Genomic DNA, 16,086 nt, shown 5'->3' with positions numbered 1-16,086 from the left:
GCTGGTATTCCAACTGCATTTCTGGAACTGAAGAAAGAAGAGATAAAACAGCGACAGGTAAGATTTCATTACAGAACTGTGGGCGAGTTGTGAGCGTGGTGCAGAATTAGAGGCTGTACAAGTATTGGTGCTTCAGACAACGGTTTGAGTTCAGCAGAACTCTTTGTTTGAAGAACAGATATCTTAGTCTGAAGCAGTAGATTTTTTGTTTTCTTAAATGCAACTTTGATAAGATCTCTGTGATGATGCCTCTGAGTTAAGTGACATTTGGTTACTTAGATAGAGCAAGAGAAACTGGCTTCTATGAAGAAACAAGATGAAGACAAGGAGAAGAGGGATAAGGAAGATAAAGACAACAGAGAAAAAAGAGACAGATCCAGGAGTCCAAGAAGGTAATAAAAATACACAAGCTTGTTAGTGCTCCCCTTAGCTATTTCAGCAGGCTTGTTTAACTTTCTGCTAATCAATCATTTCAAGCAGAAGACCCTGGCAAAGGTATTGTTTACACTAAGAGCTGCTTTTAATGGTTTGTCTGTTCCAGGCTTTGCCTTTTTGAACTTGGAAATGTTCATTTGGATGTGAATTGCTAGCAGGAATTGTAGATTGGTCCTCCCCCGTGTGCTGTAGATAAATCCTGAGAATCAGCCTGATTCAGAAGAGCTTCTAGGTCCTGAATATCACTGATTTTAGTCTTACATATGTTGTTTCATTACGTTTTGCTTCTTCTTCCTAGACGCAAGTCGAGGTCTCCTTCCCCCAGGAGGAGGTCCTCTCCTGTCAGGCGGGAGCGGAAGCGCAGCCATTCTCGCTCCCCCCATCACAGAACCAAGAGCCGCAGTGCTACGCCTGCACCAGAGAAGAAGGAGGCAACTCCCGAGCCAGAGCCCTCTGTGAAACCAAAGGAGACTGTTGTTCAAGAGGCAACTTCAAACAGGTGGGTGTGGTAACTCTACAGAGAGTATTTTAAGAATTTTCAGTAGGATTTCTTTTTTCCTGTATGGAATTCTAAGGGCAGGATGCTTAGCTGCCACCGTTATTTCATCACACTGGGTGTCCTTTCTGTTCTGACAATGTCATCTTGTTTTCACACGAACTCATGCCACAGCCTTAATGTTACTTATTGTCTGCTGAACCGTTTTCTGATTCTCAGTTTTGGAGAGAGATCTTTAACATATTGTCAGAAGATGGGCAAGAGAATGTTCTTTGTTGGGGAATAGGCTCTCAGCTTCTAAAATATTACTCCAGTGGCTACAGTTTGTATGTATTTGTAATTAAGTTTTTCTTTTTAATAGTGATATCCCAAAAGCTCCTAAATCTGAACCTCCAGTACCAGAGACAAAAGAAATATCACCAGAACGTAATTCAAAGAAGGAAAGAGAGAAGGAGAAAGAGAAGACTCGACAGAGATCCCCAAGTCGCTCTAAATCGAGGTCGAGGTCCCGATCACGTTCTCCATCTCATTCTCGGCCAAGAAGGCGTCACAGATCACGGTCAAGGTAGGACTTCAGTTTGCTTTGATTGCAGAAGTTGAGAATGGAGTGTTTTCTTCTGAAGTTGCTGTTTAATGTCATGCTCCCAGTTAAGGTAATTATGCTTTTAGTGATGCTGAGCTGTGCATGTTTTGAGCCATATGGGAATGACATATTCAGTGAATAAAGGTCTGTGGGAACTGTTGTCCTCGTGAGACTTCATGAGGAAGTGGTGGCAGAGACTAATGGTGATGATGATGGGAGTGATGCACTCAGTATTGTCTGGCCCCTTTTAGGTCTGATGCTGAAGATTTTGCAAATTTCCCCCCCTTCCTCTTTCTATTTTTTTTCCCTCTTTACACCTTAGGAAGTGTTTGTAAACTGAAAACCACCGATTGTGGCTGAATGCAGCACTTGACATCGTAATTTAAGTGCTACTTTTACACAGTTGGAGAAAAGCAACTCCTCACTCAGTTCCCAGAGGACAGTGTTCCTCAAGTCTGAAAATTAGATGGTTGCTTTTCATTGGAATTTCTGATTGTGACAGGTCTTACTCCCCTAGAAGGCGACCGAGCCCGAGACGACGGCCGTCTCCAAGGAGGAGGACTCCTCCAAGGCGAATGCCCCCCCCACCCAGGCACAGAAGAAGCAGATCTCCTGTGAGGCGGTGAGATTTCCCTTTCGTTTCTCTTTTTGTATTTATCTTATTTTTTGAAGCATCTGAAAATGTTGGGTTTTAAGATGTGGAAGGGAACGTAAGTTTTGGTGAATGAGGTTTTATCAGAACTGTCTTGTTCATCTTTTCTCAGCGCTGCTGGTAATGTGTGATTTGAATGATGTAAAAACTGCCAGGTCGTATTGTAAGTATTTTGGGGAGGAAGTGCTAAGCTGTCCACCTTTTCAAATAGTGGCAACTTCAGAACTTGAAATGGCTCTGGATAACTCCCAACTTAGGCACATGTGACATCATTTGGCTGTTTCGTTCCCCTTGGAGGGAAGTGGTTGAACGAGTTCTGGATTGTACTTGTGATTTTTTTAATGATGACTCATCATTCCGTTATATAAAGTAAAATAAATGCGTTTCTTGTTCTTTTGATTAAAGAAAAGCTCTTTAAGGTCTGCTCCTTAGTGGTGAAGGTTATGTTTTTGATCCATGAGCAATTATCCTAGTAGGAAAGCTCCGAGTTGCATTGCAGAGAATTATATGCTCAGGGCAATGTCAAAACAGGGATTTGTCTTCTTAGGAACAGAATAAATTCCTGTCCGCTTCGTAGGGAGAGAATTGATGAAGTGATGCTTCCTGTGTACAACAGTTCTTCCTTCTTAAGAAGGGACAGTTCTTCCTTCTTAAAAACAAGCAACAAGTACTTCTTTGCCTTTGTAAAGATGTTCATTTTGCACAGTTACTGCAAAAACTGTGGAAAGTATCGAGCATGTATCTTGCAAGATGTACAAGAGCTCCCTTTCAGCAAGTGTTTGTCTCACTCAAGGTAGGGTTTCTTTTTTCCAGGTGCTCAGGAATTCTGCAGCCAAAGGTGGATTCTGCAGGTACACAGTTGCAACAGAACTTGCCACAAATTTTGCCGCAGAATTCTAGAGGCCCAATCTTTTTAGAATTACAGAGTAAAGATGAGAAACTCAAACATAAGGATGAATTCACAGGTTCAGAAGTGTTGTCTGAATTTTTTTTGCCTCCTGGTATAAAAACCTCTCAGCATACTTGCACACTAAACTCTTAAATAGATAGGTTTGAAAGATGATTAAATCACTCGTGCTAACATGGAGAATCCTCTTAACCATCCAGAAGTTAGAGAGCCCAAAGAAAACTAATTGCTCCCAGGAGAAAATCCTAGTTGTAGTCTGTAGATTGGTCTGTAGATTGACAGAAAGCAAGTGAAGGTAACACTAACCATTTTTTATTTTATTTTATTATTTATTTTTGTTTTACTTACTGTATTTTAAAAGTAATGGAAAAGATTGGTTCTTAATCTCTTCTACAAACCAAGTGCGGGAGGCTGTTCGCCATGTTTTGGAAGTGCTGTATGTGGCTCTGTATATGTGCTTGCAGACCAATTCAGTTGTGTGTTCGTGCTCAGGTGCTTCCTAGGCCGGGTTGGTGTCTAATACCACATTTGGTTTACAGGAGAAGGCGGTCGTCGGCGTCGTTATCGGGCAGCAGCTCTTCCTCCTCCTCCTCGCGTTCCCGATCTCCACCAAAGAAACCGCCCAAAAGAACTGCATCCAGTCCTCCTCGTAAAACACGTAGGCTGTCTCCTTCTGCCAGCCCCCCTAGGCGAAGGCACAGACCATCCCCACCAGCAAGCCCACCTCCAAAACCACGCAGGTCTCCAACGCCTCAGCAGTCAAACCGCGCAAGGAAAAGCCGTGGCTCGGTCTCACCTGGCAGAGCATCAGGTAAGAAATGGGTTTCTTCCAGCACCTTTGTCTTTGTGCTTCTGTCTTCTCAAAGATGGCATCTTCAGCTTGTGTGAGCACAGGAGCATGCACGGATGTAAAAGAAAAAATAATTTGAAGCAACTTGTTTGATTTTCTTTTAGCACCCAAGCATAAGAGTACTGAAAAAAGAGAATCTCCTTCGCCAGCACCAAAACCAAGGAAAGCTGAGCTGTCTGAGTCAGGTATGGCTCTCACTTGTCAACACTGGCCTTGGGGTTTTGAATCAAAGATGCGTAGCAGTAAAAGGCATTAAGAAAGTGTTGAATGCTGTTGATAAACTGGCGTTGAAATAAAGTTTTCAGAAGCATAAAATGGTCACTGCCTCAAATCTGAGCTTTACTGGAAAGAGCTCAGCCAAATATACTCCACTCTCAGCGTGATCTTAAGATATTCTTATTTAAATGAAAAAAAAACATGATTGATTGACTGCCAACTTGACATGCCTGAATAAGGCAAAATACATTTTCAATGTAAATATTCTATCTATGTATGTATCTTTTCAGAAGAAGATAAGGGAGGTAAAATGGCTGCAGCAGATTCTGTGCAACAGAGACGTCAGTACAGAAGGCAAAATCAACAGTCTTCATCTGGTATGGATAACATAAAAACTGGATTAGTGCTTACTTCTGAAGGAGTTAATTAATGCTAAGTTCACATGTTAATTTCAAATGATTTTGCAAATGATGTGCAGTGCTATTATAAACTTAACTGTATATTTACCCACTCATAGTGAAGTAACTCTAATTATTGTTCATGCTGCTTTCATTAAGTAAGGCTTAATTCTTAGAGGTGATGGCATGTCTCCTGTTACGCATCTTTGAAAGTTGCACTTCTAAACTCTTTCAACTCTTATGAACAACACAAATATTGTTTACCACGACCTCCTTAGTCTCTTATTGCTGTAGGTTATGCCTTAATATCTTGGGCTCCTGTCTTAGTGTAGCATTTTGTGCACATAGTGTTTGTATGCATAACAGCAGACGGCTGTTAAAGTGACCTGGTTAGTTGAATTTCAGGTGGAGAGTTAGTTGCTGTAGGTGTTGCTACTCAGCTCCAATGGGTTTCTCAGCTAGAAATTAACAGCTGTTGTCAGCTGCTTCTAAATGGAGGCTTCTTGTTTAGTGGGAGTGGAGGATTAGTAATTTAAACAACATTATAACCGTATCAGTATCTCTGCAACTGTCATGAGTCGTTTTTTAGAGGGTAATTGTTTTCCATTCATAGATTCTGGCTCCTCATCTTCATCCGAAGAGGAAAGACCGAAGAGATCCAATGTGAAGAATGGGGAAGTTGGTCGGCGCCGACGCCATTCACACTCACGCAGTCCATCGCCATCCCCACGAAAAAGACAGAAGGAATCTTCCCCTCGGTAAGTTCTTTTTAAGAGGAGCACAGCTATTTGTTTTCTTTGATAGCTGTTGAGTTAATGTGTTTATCTGTTATGCAGCTGTCAGCAATTGCCCAAAAGACCTAAGTCGTGCCCTGTTAGCCCAGAATTGTGCAAGCAGATAATCTTTTTTTCTCCAAAATAACTTAAAACCATGATCTCAGTGCTGGTTATACAGCAAGCTCCCTCTTTAGCAACGTGTTTGTGATTTGAGATGTAATAATTCAAAGCCTCTGCTGTGGGCTGAGCTTGTGCAGAAGTTGATATAATTCACTTAAAGTGGGCAACCTTTAAATCACTGAGCTAAGCTGGGCCTTCAATGCAGACTGTTCTTTGTTATCTATCCTTGAAGCATCTAGCACTGAGTGTCATGTGAGGGATGCCAGGTTGGATGGCCCCGTGGTCTGTTCCAAGATTGTATTCTCTTTATTTGTTGAGAATTACTCTGATTTGGTTTTAACGTGTTTGTTTCTGCCTCAGATATTGGGCAGTTAGATTTTTCTGTCTTTCTGTTTTTCTTCCACTGCTGTCAGGATGCAGATGGAAAAGAGGTGGCAGTCACCAGTGATGAAAAGGTTGGTTAGAGATTAATCTATTTAACAGGATTTGTGTTGAAAATCAGTTAGGCTTTTATTTTGTTATGGATAAGTTCTTCTGTCCTTTGAATTTGCACAGTCAGAGTACCAACATGAGGCAAATTCAGACCAGTCTTTCCCATAGTGGTTTGGATCTTGGAGCTTTTCACTACTAGGGGAGACAAAACAAAAACCTCCAAGAACAAAAGAAACAAGGCCATGTAAAACAGAATTCAAAGATTCTAAACTATCTTGCAGCATACTTATTGGCCTATTGCCTATCATGTGAATGTTTAAACATGTTTAATTAGTGCAACGTGACACTTGGAGGCTGCTCTTTTCCCACAGATCGTAGAAGAATGCTGCTTTGAAGGAAAGCTTATCTATCTAAAAATTGTAACTAATTGCCTGGTAGGATGACAGCCAGGGTGTTAAGAATAAAGTTTCGGTTTCGTTAACACTCATTTTATCCTTTACCATTTTTTCTGATTTGCTTTTGAGAAGGGATGTGGTTTTTTTTCTTCCCAAAATACCAGCTTTCCTCCATTTATTTATGCCACGGATGTACATGGCTTATTCACATTTCCCCAGAAGTCAGTACCTTGTCTTGGAGAACAGAAAATGACTCATTTTCTGAGCAACTTGAATCCAGATAGCTGCAATTTAGCAGCAACTCTGATAATTCTTAGCATTTCAAGAAATAAGTTCCTTTGGATTTCAGATTCAGGGGTAAGAGTAAGCAGCAGAAGTGAGCTTTGAGAAGAAGGAAATGGGAGAGTGTGGTGGGGCTTCCTCGTTGGCAGGATGTTGCAAATAGAAAAATGCATTTCTTTTCCCCCTCATTAGTGGTTCTCGTAGAATTAAAAAGCACAAGGTAATGTCACATGGAGGAATGGGAAGAATAAACTCACAGCTCAGTTACAACTTTTCTGAGTTATCCCTTTCTCTGCTCAGCAGGAGGAGGAGGAGCCCATCCCCCCCACCTGCCCGGCGCCGCCGCTCTCCTTCCCCGGTTCCCCCTCCCCGGCGCCGCCGCTCGCCCTCATTGCCCCGACGAAGGTACTGTGTCGTGTGTTTGCTGTGAGGTGGTCTCTTTTGCTTTGTTGGTTTCCAGCTTTGACCTGTAAAAAGAAATGCTGTGGTCTGGAAACCTGTTCCTTGGTGCACAAGGCAATGTAATTTTGCTGCTGAGATTTTCTGAGGCAGTTGCGTGGTGTGCCTGAGCTTTGATTGCTGTTTCAGGTACTGAATAACAAACTTTTCCAAGAAGCTTGCTATTGAATAAAGTATTAACTGAGTTTTAGAGGAACATTGGTGTCACTCTTTTTTCCCTTTTTAGGCATACTGAATGACACTGGTAACTGATTCCCGTGCCTGCGTGGCCCCTGATCGTTTGTTTTCTCTGTAGGTCTCCATCACCGCCCCCACGCAGACGCTCACCTTCTCCACGGAGATACTCTCCTCCGATACAGAGACGATACTCTCCTTCTCCACCTCCGAAGAGAAGAACAGCTTCTCCTCCTCCTCCACCCAAACGAAGAGCATCGCCGTCTCCGCAGTCAAAGCGCAGAGTCTCCCACTCACCACCACCAAAGCAGAGGAGCTCTCCAGCTGCTAAAAGGCGCTCACCATCGATATCTTCCAAGCACCGGAAGGGTTCTCCTCCCAGTAGATCCAATCGGGAAACACGTTCTCCCCCACAGAACAAAAGGCATTCACCTTCACCAAGGCCTAGAGCTTCTCATACCTCTTCAAGCCCACCGCCACTGCGAAGGGGAGCGTCGGCATCGCCCCAGAGAAGACAGTCTCCATCTCCAAGCACGAGACCCATCAGGAGGGTGTCAAGAACACCAGAACCGAAGAAGACAAAGTAAAAATATCCATCTTATTACTTGATGGTGGTTGGTTTTATTTTTAATAACACAATGAGAATAGCTAGGGGATCATACTGCAGCGGCCCTCCTGCATCTTGAGGTTGCTCGAGTGCTGGAGGCTGCTCAGCTTCCACCTTCTTAACACCAAATCCTGAAGTGAAGGGATATTGCTGAAGTTGATTTCAGTAGATGCTTCCAGTCTGAAGTGCAGCCACTGAAGAGAGCATAGAGTCTGAGAGTTCTTGTAGTAGCACAGCAAAGCACTGGGAGCAAGCAGACAAAAACTTGCAAGTTTTATTCCTGGCGTTGCTTAAAGCAAAATGAACTTTGTCTTATTTTAAAGCTAAATGCAGAGGGGAGCTGATGCTTCATTCATAAATAGTTTCCTTCCTGGTTGTGCAAGATGTAAAAATGTCCCTAGCATTAGCAGTTGTCTTTAGTGTGATGGCTGCTTTTGTGAACACATTGTTCAAAGCACGGTGCTTACCTGCTCCGTGGGGGAAAATAATTGTAGCTGAACATTTGCACTCTTTCTTCACTGGATGGTGAAATACTGTTGAGTTTTAATAGAATTATAAATTAATCATATCAGGAGAAAAAGGGAGCAATTACTCTTGACCAATAATAATCTTACTGTTTAACAAGCTCTGTCAAATTGCAGTATCCTTTTGCATTACAGATGCACGCTGAAGTAAGATCGTTTTGCCCTTTGTGATACATGTCAGCACAGTAACCAATTTTTGTTTTGTAAGTGGCTGCTTGACCCAGTTACACACTCATCCATTCATTTGACTTCTGAATTTTTTCCTGTTTCATCTCTCACATCTCTAGTGCTAGAATCTAAGTGTAGCTTTTCTGTTTCCAAGGGCTTCCACCCCGAGTCCACGATCTGCAAGGCGGGTGTCTTCATCACGATCTGCATCGGGGTCACCTGAGCCAGCTCCAAAAAAACACCAAGGGCCTCCATCTCCTGCTCGATCTCGTTCCCCTTCTGCAAACTGGTCACCTGCAAAAAAGGCCAAAAGTCCAACTCAGAGCCCATCGCCTGCAAGGGTATTTGTTTGTTGTTTGGGGTTATGTGGCAGTGGTTTCATAAAGGCTCTGTTACTGAACTGAGTAACCTTGGAGGGGCTTTCCATAGTTAGAAAATGTTTCAAGCTTAACAGTTCTGAGTCTGAAGTGCTGTTATATGCATTTTAACTTCTGAAAGAAAAGACCTTCTCAAATGAGAAGAAATCTTGAAGGTACTGGGGTTGTTTAACAAGTGTGTTTCACACGTAGTGAGGTTGATGGCCTACAAAGCCATGTAGTCTTATCTGCCAGCTGCTCAGAATAGGAAAAAGATAATTTGGCATATTTATCTGTTCTATGAATTTGCTTCCTAGGGACATCTCACGTCAGGGGATAGTTTTAGGGAGTTAGATTTCACCTCCAGTATTCATTTCTGTGAAGATGTCTGTGTGTCACCACTGTGACACGAGTCAGCCTGCTGTTACCTTCCGTGTTCAGCCACAGTGTGGCTGTGCACTGCAGGATCTGCCTTCTGGGAGTGCTGCTGTTGTGCCATCAGCTTTGTGACCCTCCCAGTTTCTGACTCTGTGTTTCCCTGAGCTCCAGGAGTTGCACAGTGGTGTTGTGGGTTTATTTTACCAGAGTTTGGGAGCCAGATACAACAGTTTGTTGAATTGTTTATTGCAGAATTCAGATCAAGAAGGGGGCGGTAAAAAGAAGAAAAAGAAGAAGGATAAGAAGCATAAAAAGGATAAAAAGCACAAGAAACACAAAAAGCATAAGAAGGAGAAGGCTGCAGTGGCTGCAGTAGCTGCTGCTGTGGCTGCAGCAGATACCACCTCAGCACAGGAAGAGCAGGAAGCAGAGACAGAGCCCAAAAAGGTACGAGTTTGGTTCTTACCTCTTAGTGTTTCAGAGTCCTGAATAAGAAAAGAGATGTGAATGTGCAGAGTACTCTCCATAGCAAACAGCAAACCCATGTCAGAAATGCAGCACGTTTTCACTTGATGATTCACAACGCTTGGGCTGCGGCCCTCCAGCTCTGCTTCCACTTTGTGAAGAAATGCTTTCTCTTTGTTTCAAGGAGACAGAAAGTGAACCAGAGGACAACCTGGATGATCTAGAAAAGCACCTGCGAGAGAAGGCGCTGAGGTCCATGAGGAAGGCACAGGTGTCCCCACCATCTTAGGCTGAATCCTTTGATATAATGTACATTTTATTTGGTTTGTACTCAGAATTCAATTTCAAATTGCTAAATGTGTTTGAGCTTTAGAATATAACATTTGTTGTAATAATTGCTAGGTTGAGGTTCACCATGTACAAAGGGCATGGATTTACATTACAAAAGGTGTCCACAGTGTACTAGTGACATTCTTTCATTGACAGTCAACATAATTTCATTTAGAGTGAGACTTCTTAGAAGCAGTAGGAGTTTGTTTGGAAGGTTTGAAACGTGGCCATCGGCTCCCTGGTTTCTTTGAAATTCAACAAAGCCTTTTAGAATAATTTGTGAGGGTCTCATTTGACTTCTTTTGTATCCACTCACATTATGCTACTAACCTATGTGGTTTGTAAGCCTGCCCAGAAGTAAAACCACTGCAGAATTACCAAGGAAGTACATCTATTTTAATGCTTTCTACTGTTGCCTGTACAGTCTCCATTAAAGCAAATCAAGAATAGCAATTTAGAGTGGTACATAAATGAAAGCATGTTGTTTACCAGGACACTGTGGGTTTATATTGATGTAACATGTTGATTTGGAACACTGGAATTTCATTTGTATTTTTGTTTTTGTTTTTTTTTAAGGGCAGTTTCCATGATCAGCAGTCCCAGAACAATTCCTTCAGTTACATAAATTCTGTTTGTGAGATGTCGTTGCCCCATTCATAAATCTTGTCTCGTTAGGGTTCCTCTGAATGGTGTGAGCCACTTTCAGAGATGTGGTCTTTGGAAGTGTTGGGGAACCTGAACTTTGGATATTGTCATGTTTTCACTGTTTTTTGTTTTTGTTTTTTTAACTAAAGCTATATAAAGCTTGTGGATTAAACAAAATAAATTTCTAAATTTAAGGAGCCGTTGCCTGTTTCGGTCTGAGCGCTTCTCTTCGTTAAGCAGCTCTCATTGGTACAGGGTTAATGAGCACACAGATAAGTTATCTGGGGAGTCCTGGTGGATGGGAGCTTTGTGCTGTCAGTTCTTTTAACTTGGAGCTGTGGTTCAGGAGCCAAATGAGTTGTGGATGAGGCTGCTCTGGAAGGAGGGCTGCAGCCTGGTTGTGGGGACTTCTGTCCTACATCTGAAGTAGACGTGGTGTGCACGTGAAAGTGCAGCTGTCTGATGAGTCCTTTTGTCTTACACATCTTGCAGTGAAGCTATTCTGTAGGCACCTCATGGAAGGGCTGTCTTCAGAGCTGCTTTCTGTGTTTCTTTACGTGCTGGATCTTCTGTTCCTTAGCCCAAGTGCACACTGAATGCTTAGAGTGCTTATAGACACCGTTCATCAACACTGCAGTGCTGCGTGTCACCTGTTGTGTAAGAGGACAGACACATCCTGAACATCCGAGTAAGGGTGCTGTGACTCTACAGACCCCAGCGATGTTTGGTGCAGTCTCCAGGTTTCATTCCTTACAATTTCCATCTTTCTGCAGCTTTTGCAACCTCTGAGTGCTTCCTGACCTTTGGAGTAACAGAAGCTCTTTACATCAGCTCACGACCTGTGTCACTGACAGCTTGTCTTTCCTCTTCTGCCTCCCAGGACTGTGTGTGATTGAGGATTGTGCTGTTGATTCTTTGGAAAACCCACGAGGAGATGCAATGACCTCCAGGATGTCGAGCATCCCCATTCTTTTGCCTTTGGAGGTTCTATTCGTAGGTCCTCCCCATTTTAATTCTGAATACCGATCCGTAACAAATAGTTAAAGTTTGAGAAGAGCTTTTCAAGAGGAGTTTCACTTCCAAATGGAATCTAGCTTAACATTTTGATTCCTTCCTACTCAGCCTGGTCCTATGTTGCATCCAAAGCCTCATCTCAAGGGCTAGCAAGCCTTCTTACTGCACCATCTCTTGCTGTTTTGGATACTGTTGCTTGGATTCTTTGTTTTAGTACAAAATCATTCTGAGATTATATCTTTCAGTGTGTGCTGTGGAGCTCTGTGGTGGTGAGCTGTGACATTGTGGATTCCTTCCTCTCTTCATTAATTGTAACAGACATGGCATCACCCAAAGTCACGCTGACTGTGATCTGTTTGCCTCTCAGTCTCAGTTTAACCTCTCATCTCTGTACCTCGACCCTTTTATCTGCAGCCCTGGCATTGTAGCTCACAAGGTGACAGTGTGGGACGCCTCACACGGCATGGCAGCATCCCTGGTGTGGATCACACTGTCCTTTTGCCTCTGGATCTGCTTACACTGTGTGTTTACATGTTAATTGAGGCCGCCCTCCTGCAGTGAACAGTGAGTGGGTTTGGAACTGAGTTGCTGAAGTATCTCTATGCAAAAAAAACAACAACAAACCAACAGGGTGATCAAGCTTAATTAGATTGCAATAATTCAGATAACAGTCAGTCCATGGGAGTGAACGTAGGGATGGTATGAGTCACTGTCAGCTTGATATCTCTGGTTCATAGTAAAGAAGGATGTGTGTGTTGTGTCAACACACAGGCAACAATAGCAGGTGTGGGCAAGAACTTAAAGTCCATAGGAACTCTGCAGGACTGAATTTTTCCACTTGCGTGGCTGTGGTTTTGATGAACCTTCACCTCAGTGCAGTTTGGGGGAGGGGGAAGAAAAAAGGGAAGGAATGGTATTTGAGAACATCCACAGGTGTGTGTGGTAACTACAGCAGTGGTGCACTGAGCAGAGGAATTCCCTGTGCCCATGGCACAGCTGCAGCCCTGTCCCAGCTGATCAAAACCTCTGCACGCTGTGTGCATTGACACAGGGGGACGTGTGTCAGTGTGTTAAGTGCGCGGTCGCCAGAACAAAACGGAGCTCTTCCTTATTATCTGTTACAAGCATGTGAATGAATCCTTCCATTATTTACACTCTGGGAATAACGTGTGCTGTTCTCACAGGCTCTGCTTTCAGCTCTGCCCTCTGGGTCAGGGACCATCACTGCAACTCCGGGTGGAGGTGAGCGCGTGGAGCCCCCAGGCTGCGTCCCCCCATGCAAGAGCTGGATCAGCAGGGTGACAGCTTCCCTACAGAGCAGGGCTTTGCCACGCAGCCAGGTGAGCACCAGCGCTGGCTCTGCCCATGTCCCACTGCTGTCACTCGGGTTGGATGCAGGATCTGTGCAGCGTTGCTTCACAAAAGCCACCGGGCTCTCGAAGAGGTGATGATTACAATTGCAAAACCAAACAGCTGCTGCTCACCACGACCAGAATTTCAGCCCGAGCAGGCAGAGCATGTGCTGCAGGCAGCAGCTTCAGCTGCGGGGAGTTTGGGAGCTGTCCCTGTGGCTTTGGGTTCAGGCTCAGCTCTGTGCAGTGTGGGGCAGTTCCTGCTGCTCTGGTGCTGCAGATGTTGCCGCAGTAAGAGTAATTGTATCAACAAAATGATTTCTTAGTCCTCGTAGCACCGTGTGACCTTTGCTTCTCAGCCCCAAATGCTTTTCCTTTCTGTTTTTTTGAGGCCTTTGGAAAAATCTGGCTCCTTACACAGTGACTCAGAGAGGAGGAAATGTGATCCCTGCTCCGTGTGCCACCCCAGGGCAGAGCGGCGCTGACACCATCGCAGCCTTTGCCCAATCGGGTGGACCAATCCTTCCAGGTGTGTGGGTGGAGGAGATACAGAGGTGTCAGTGCCCCTCGTGCTGGTGCTGGGCATCATCCAACAAAGCCCAGCCCCATCCTCTCAGCCCCTGCCCTACAGATGCCAATCAGATCCCCTCTCAGCCTTCTCTGCTGTGTGGATGGATGCTCAGGTGCCTACAAAGATGGTGTGACTTTGTACCGAGTGGGCACGGGGATTAAGAGGGATTGGTGTTGGGTTTGAGGCAGCTTTGCTCCAGTGTTTACCTACAAAGCACAGCAGACAGAGGGCTGCTCCCTCTGCACACCAGAGCCATCTGAGTCCCCATCTGGAGGCAGCCACAGAGCTCCAGCAGGAAGCACGGGTGGACCATAGCGTTGCAGCACAGCTGGCTTGGCTCCCCTTGTCCCCTTCACTCCCCTGTCTGCAGGGGGAGGCTCGGAGCTGTTCCCCCGTGCTTCAGTGGCACTGAAGGCACTGAGGCAGGAGCTCTGCACAGAGCAGTGTTCCTGTAACCCCATGTGGGGACCCAACGCAGTGCAGACAATGCGTGCTTTGTCCACCTCTGTTTTCTCAGTGCCATGAGTGCAAACACTGAATGCAGGATGCGTTAATTACTGTCCAGCTCCCCGGGGTAAGGCCCATACACCAATAACCAGAGCAAAGCACGCTGCATGGGAAGCACTGCGATCATTAAGGGTACGCTGAGCTGCAATTACTTCTTGATGAACGCTTCCTAGGCACACATGGTCCTTCATGCTGGGAGCAGCACTGCCTGTGGGGCTGTGCAGAAGAGGAGAGGGTAAGAAATGGTGAGGAAGAGCCCACTTGCCATGCAGAGATGCCTTAAGCTGGCATTGGGCACAGGGCTGCGTGGGGCTGCATAGCTGCTCGCTGGGTGCCTGCAGTTGGTGCTGTGATTTGGCATCCACCCTGGCCAAGAATGAGCTGCCTGGGGACAGCTGCAGACTGCCAACTGCCTGACACGCACATATGGATGGACAGACAGGCAGATGGCTGCTCCTCGTGCAGATGGGGTGAGCACAGAGCTTTGGGAGCAAGCACTGCTCAACGTGGAGATAATGAGACAGAAGCGAGCGCTGCCGGCGTGACAAAGCAGTGGGACCCAGCAGCAGGGGATGAGCACAGCCCCAGATCTCTCCCTGTGTCTGTGCGGGAGGTGGGGAGAGCTGGAGGCTGTGTGGGGTGGGCACTGCTCAATGCCTGCAGCCCAGCCTGGGATCCCGAAGCGTTGGATGAGAGCTCTGTGTTTTTCACCCAGGCTTCTGCCCTTCTTTTCATAGGTGCCCGTGGGCAGGGTGCTCGTGCGGCCTCACCCACCCCTGCTCACAATTGTTCTGCCTAAGCCGGCTGTTTGCAGGCCTTCCTCAGTGCTCTCCCTTCTTCTCCAGAGCCGCGTGGGGTGGGGATAAGGTGCTGCCCCACACTCAGCACCACTCGAGCCCCGGGTGCAGCATCCACTGCCTCCGCTTTCAAAAGCTCTTGGAAAGCTCGGGATGGAAAACCTCTGCGTAAAGGCCGAAGTGCTGAGAAGTGAAACAATGGCACTCTGTGCTGCCGCCCGGCCAGAGGGAAATACGGCTCAGTGCAGCATGAAATAACACGGAGGGAGCGACCCGCTGCTCCGTGCGGAGGTGGGGGGCCGGCACTGCTTTGTTGCTGCTCCCGGGCTCTGTGCAAACAGCTCCCAACGCATCGCTTCACTTTCCTGAGCCGTTTCTCGCTGCTGGAAGAGGAGCGTGAACGGAGAGGTTGTTTCGTAAAGTTCAGGCAAATCGATGGCAGCGGGGATCGAGAAAGTGGGGAACGAGACAGAGGTCCGCTTGGATGGGGAGGAGGAGGAGGGGCCCGGGAGGAGGCCGCTGGAAAGCAGGAAATCGTCATCTGAAAGTCAAATAACCGAAAAGACGTTGAGCTGCAGACGGGGCCGCGCAGCTGGGCGGCAGCTCCGCCAGATAACACCACGTGCGCTCTTTTGTTGGAGGAGGAATCCAGCGGCAGAGAGCGACGTCAGAGCGGGCAGCGGCTCCTCGTGCTGCTGCTGCTGCTCCGTGCCCACCGCCAGCGGCACGGGGAGAGCTGCTGCTCCCTGAAGGACTCGACGCCGCCAGGGGGTGATGCAACCCCCCCCACTCACCCCATTCCCGGTTGGCAAAGCCCGTGAGCGACTTTAGGGCTGTTGGCAGAGGAGGGCGGAGGGCCCCCCCGGGCAGCTCCCACCCGCCTGTGTGCTGCGGTTCAGCGCAGCAGGAGCCCCTCATTAGCAGCCCCTCATTAGCAGCCCCTGAGCCTTTGGGGGACATCTGCCTCAAAACGGTGCCACTCAGCAGCAGCGAACGTGAAGCCGCAGAGTTGCTGCAGCTCTCCGTAACAGTCCCACTGATGGAAAGCGTCCCCCACCCATCCCCCCCCCTCACCCCCTCCCGGCTCCGCTGCGATGAAGGCGGCCTTTGTGCCATTCATTGCAGGCGGAGGTTCCCGGGCAGGGCCGGGCACTGTTTGGTTACGGTGACACCTACACCGTCCCACCCCGTGAGTCA

At 46.4% G+C, this 16,086-nt stretch overlaps 2 protein-coding genes across 14 annotated transcripts in view; one reads left to right on the top strand and one right to left on the bottom strand.

The window, feature by feature from the left end:
* The window catches only part of SRRM1 (serine and arginine repetitive matrix 1), a 16,213-nt gene extending 5,358 nt beyond the window's left edge, over window positions 1-10,855 (top strand). For 2 of the 13 annotated variants that reach the window (XM_065744497.1, XM_065744508.1), the window contains 14 exons: window positions 1-57; window positions 280-392; window positions 734-934; window positions 1,293-1,496; window positions 2,017-2,136; window positions 3,613-3,884; window positions 4,028-4,108; window positions 4,430-4,516; window positions 5,151-5,295; window positions 6,843-6,947; window positions 7,297-7,758; window positions 8,629-8,815; window positions 9,461-9,655; window positions 9,858-10,855. The exon at window positions 1-57 is cut by the window's left edge and continues 114 nt beyond it. In XM_065744497.1, the coding sequence (XP_065600569.1) occupies window positions 1-57; window positions 280-392; window positions 734-934; window positions 1,293-1,496; window positions 2,017-2,136; window positions 3,613-3,884; window positions 4,028-4,108; window positions 4,430-4,516; window positions 5,151-5,295; window positions 6,843-6,947; window positions 7,297-7,758; window positions 8,629-8,815; window positions 9,461-9,655; window positions 9,858-9,962 (2,334 nt within the window). In that variant the 3' untranslated portion in view covers window positions 9,963-10,855. Of the gene's footprint in view, window positions 58-279; window positions 393-733; window positions 935-1,292; window positions 1,497-2,016; window positions 2,137-3,612; window positions 3,885-4,027; window positions 4,109-4,429; window positions 4,517-5,150; window positions 5,296-5,846; window positions 5,889-6,842; window positions 6,948-7,296; window positions 7,759-8,628; window positions 8,816-9,460; window positions 9,656-9,857 lie in introns of all 13 variants that reach the window. The other 11 variants (XM_065744510.1, XM_065744502.1, XM_065744501.1 and 8 more) reach the window with 11 other exon arrangements.
* EPB41 (erythrocyte membrane protein band 4.1) overlaps window positions 1-16,086 on the bottom strand; it is a 200,162-nt gene that overhangs the window by 123,410 nt on the left and 60,666 nt on the right. The gene's annotated exons all lie outside the window — the stretch shown is intronic.

This window comes from Cyrtonyx montezumae, unplaced genomic scaffold, assembly GCF_038088225.1.
Source record: "Cyrtonyx montezumae isolate F1298 unplaced genomic scaffold, pur_monq_1.0 scaffold_31, whole genome shotgun sequence".
Classification (NCBI taxonomy): domain Eukaryota; kingdom Metazoa; phylum Chordata; class Aves; order Galliformes; family Odontophoridae; genus Cyrtonyx; species Cyrtonyx montezumae.
Note: the sequence above shows the minus strand (reverse complement) of the source record. Positions and strands in the feature narration are given on the sequence as shown.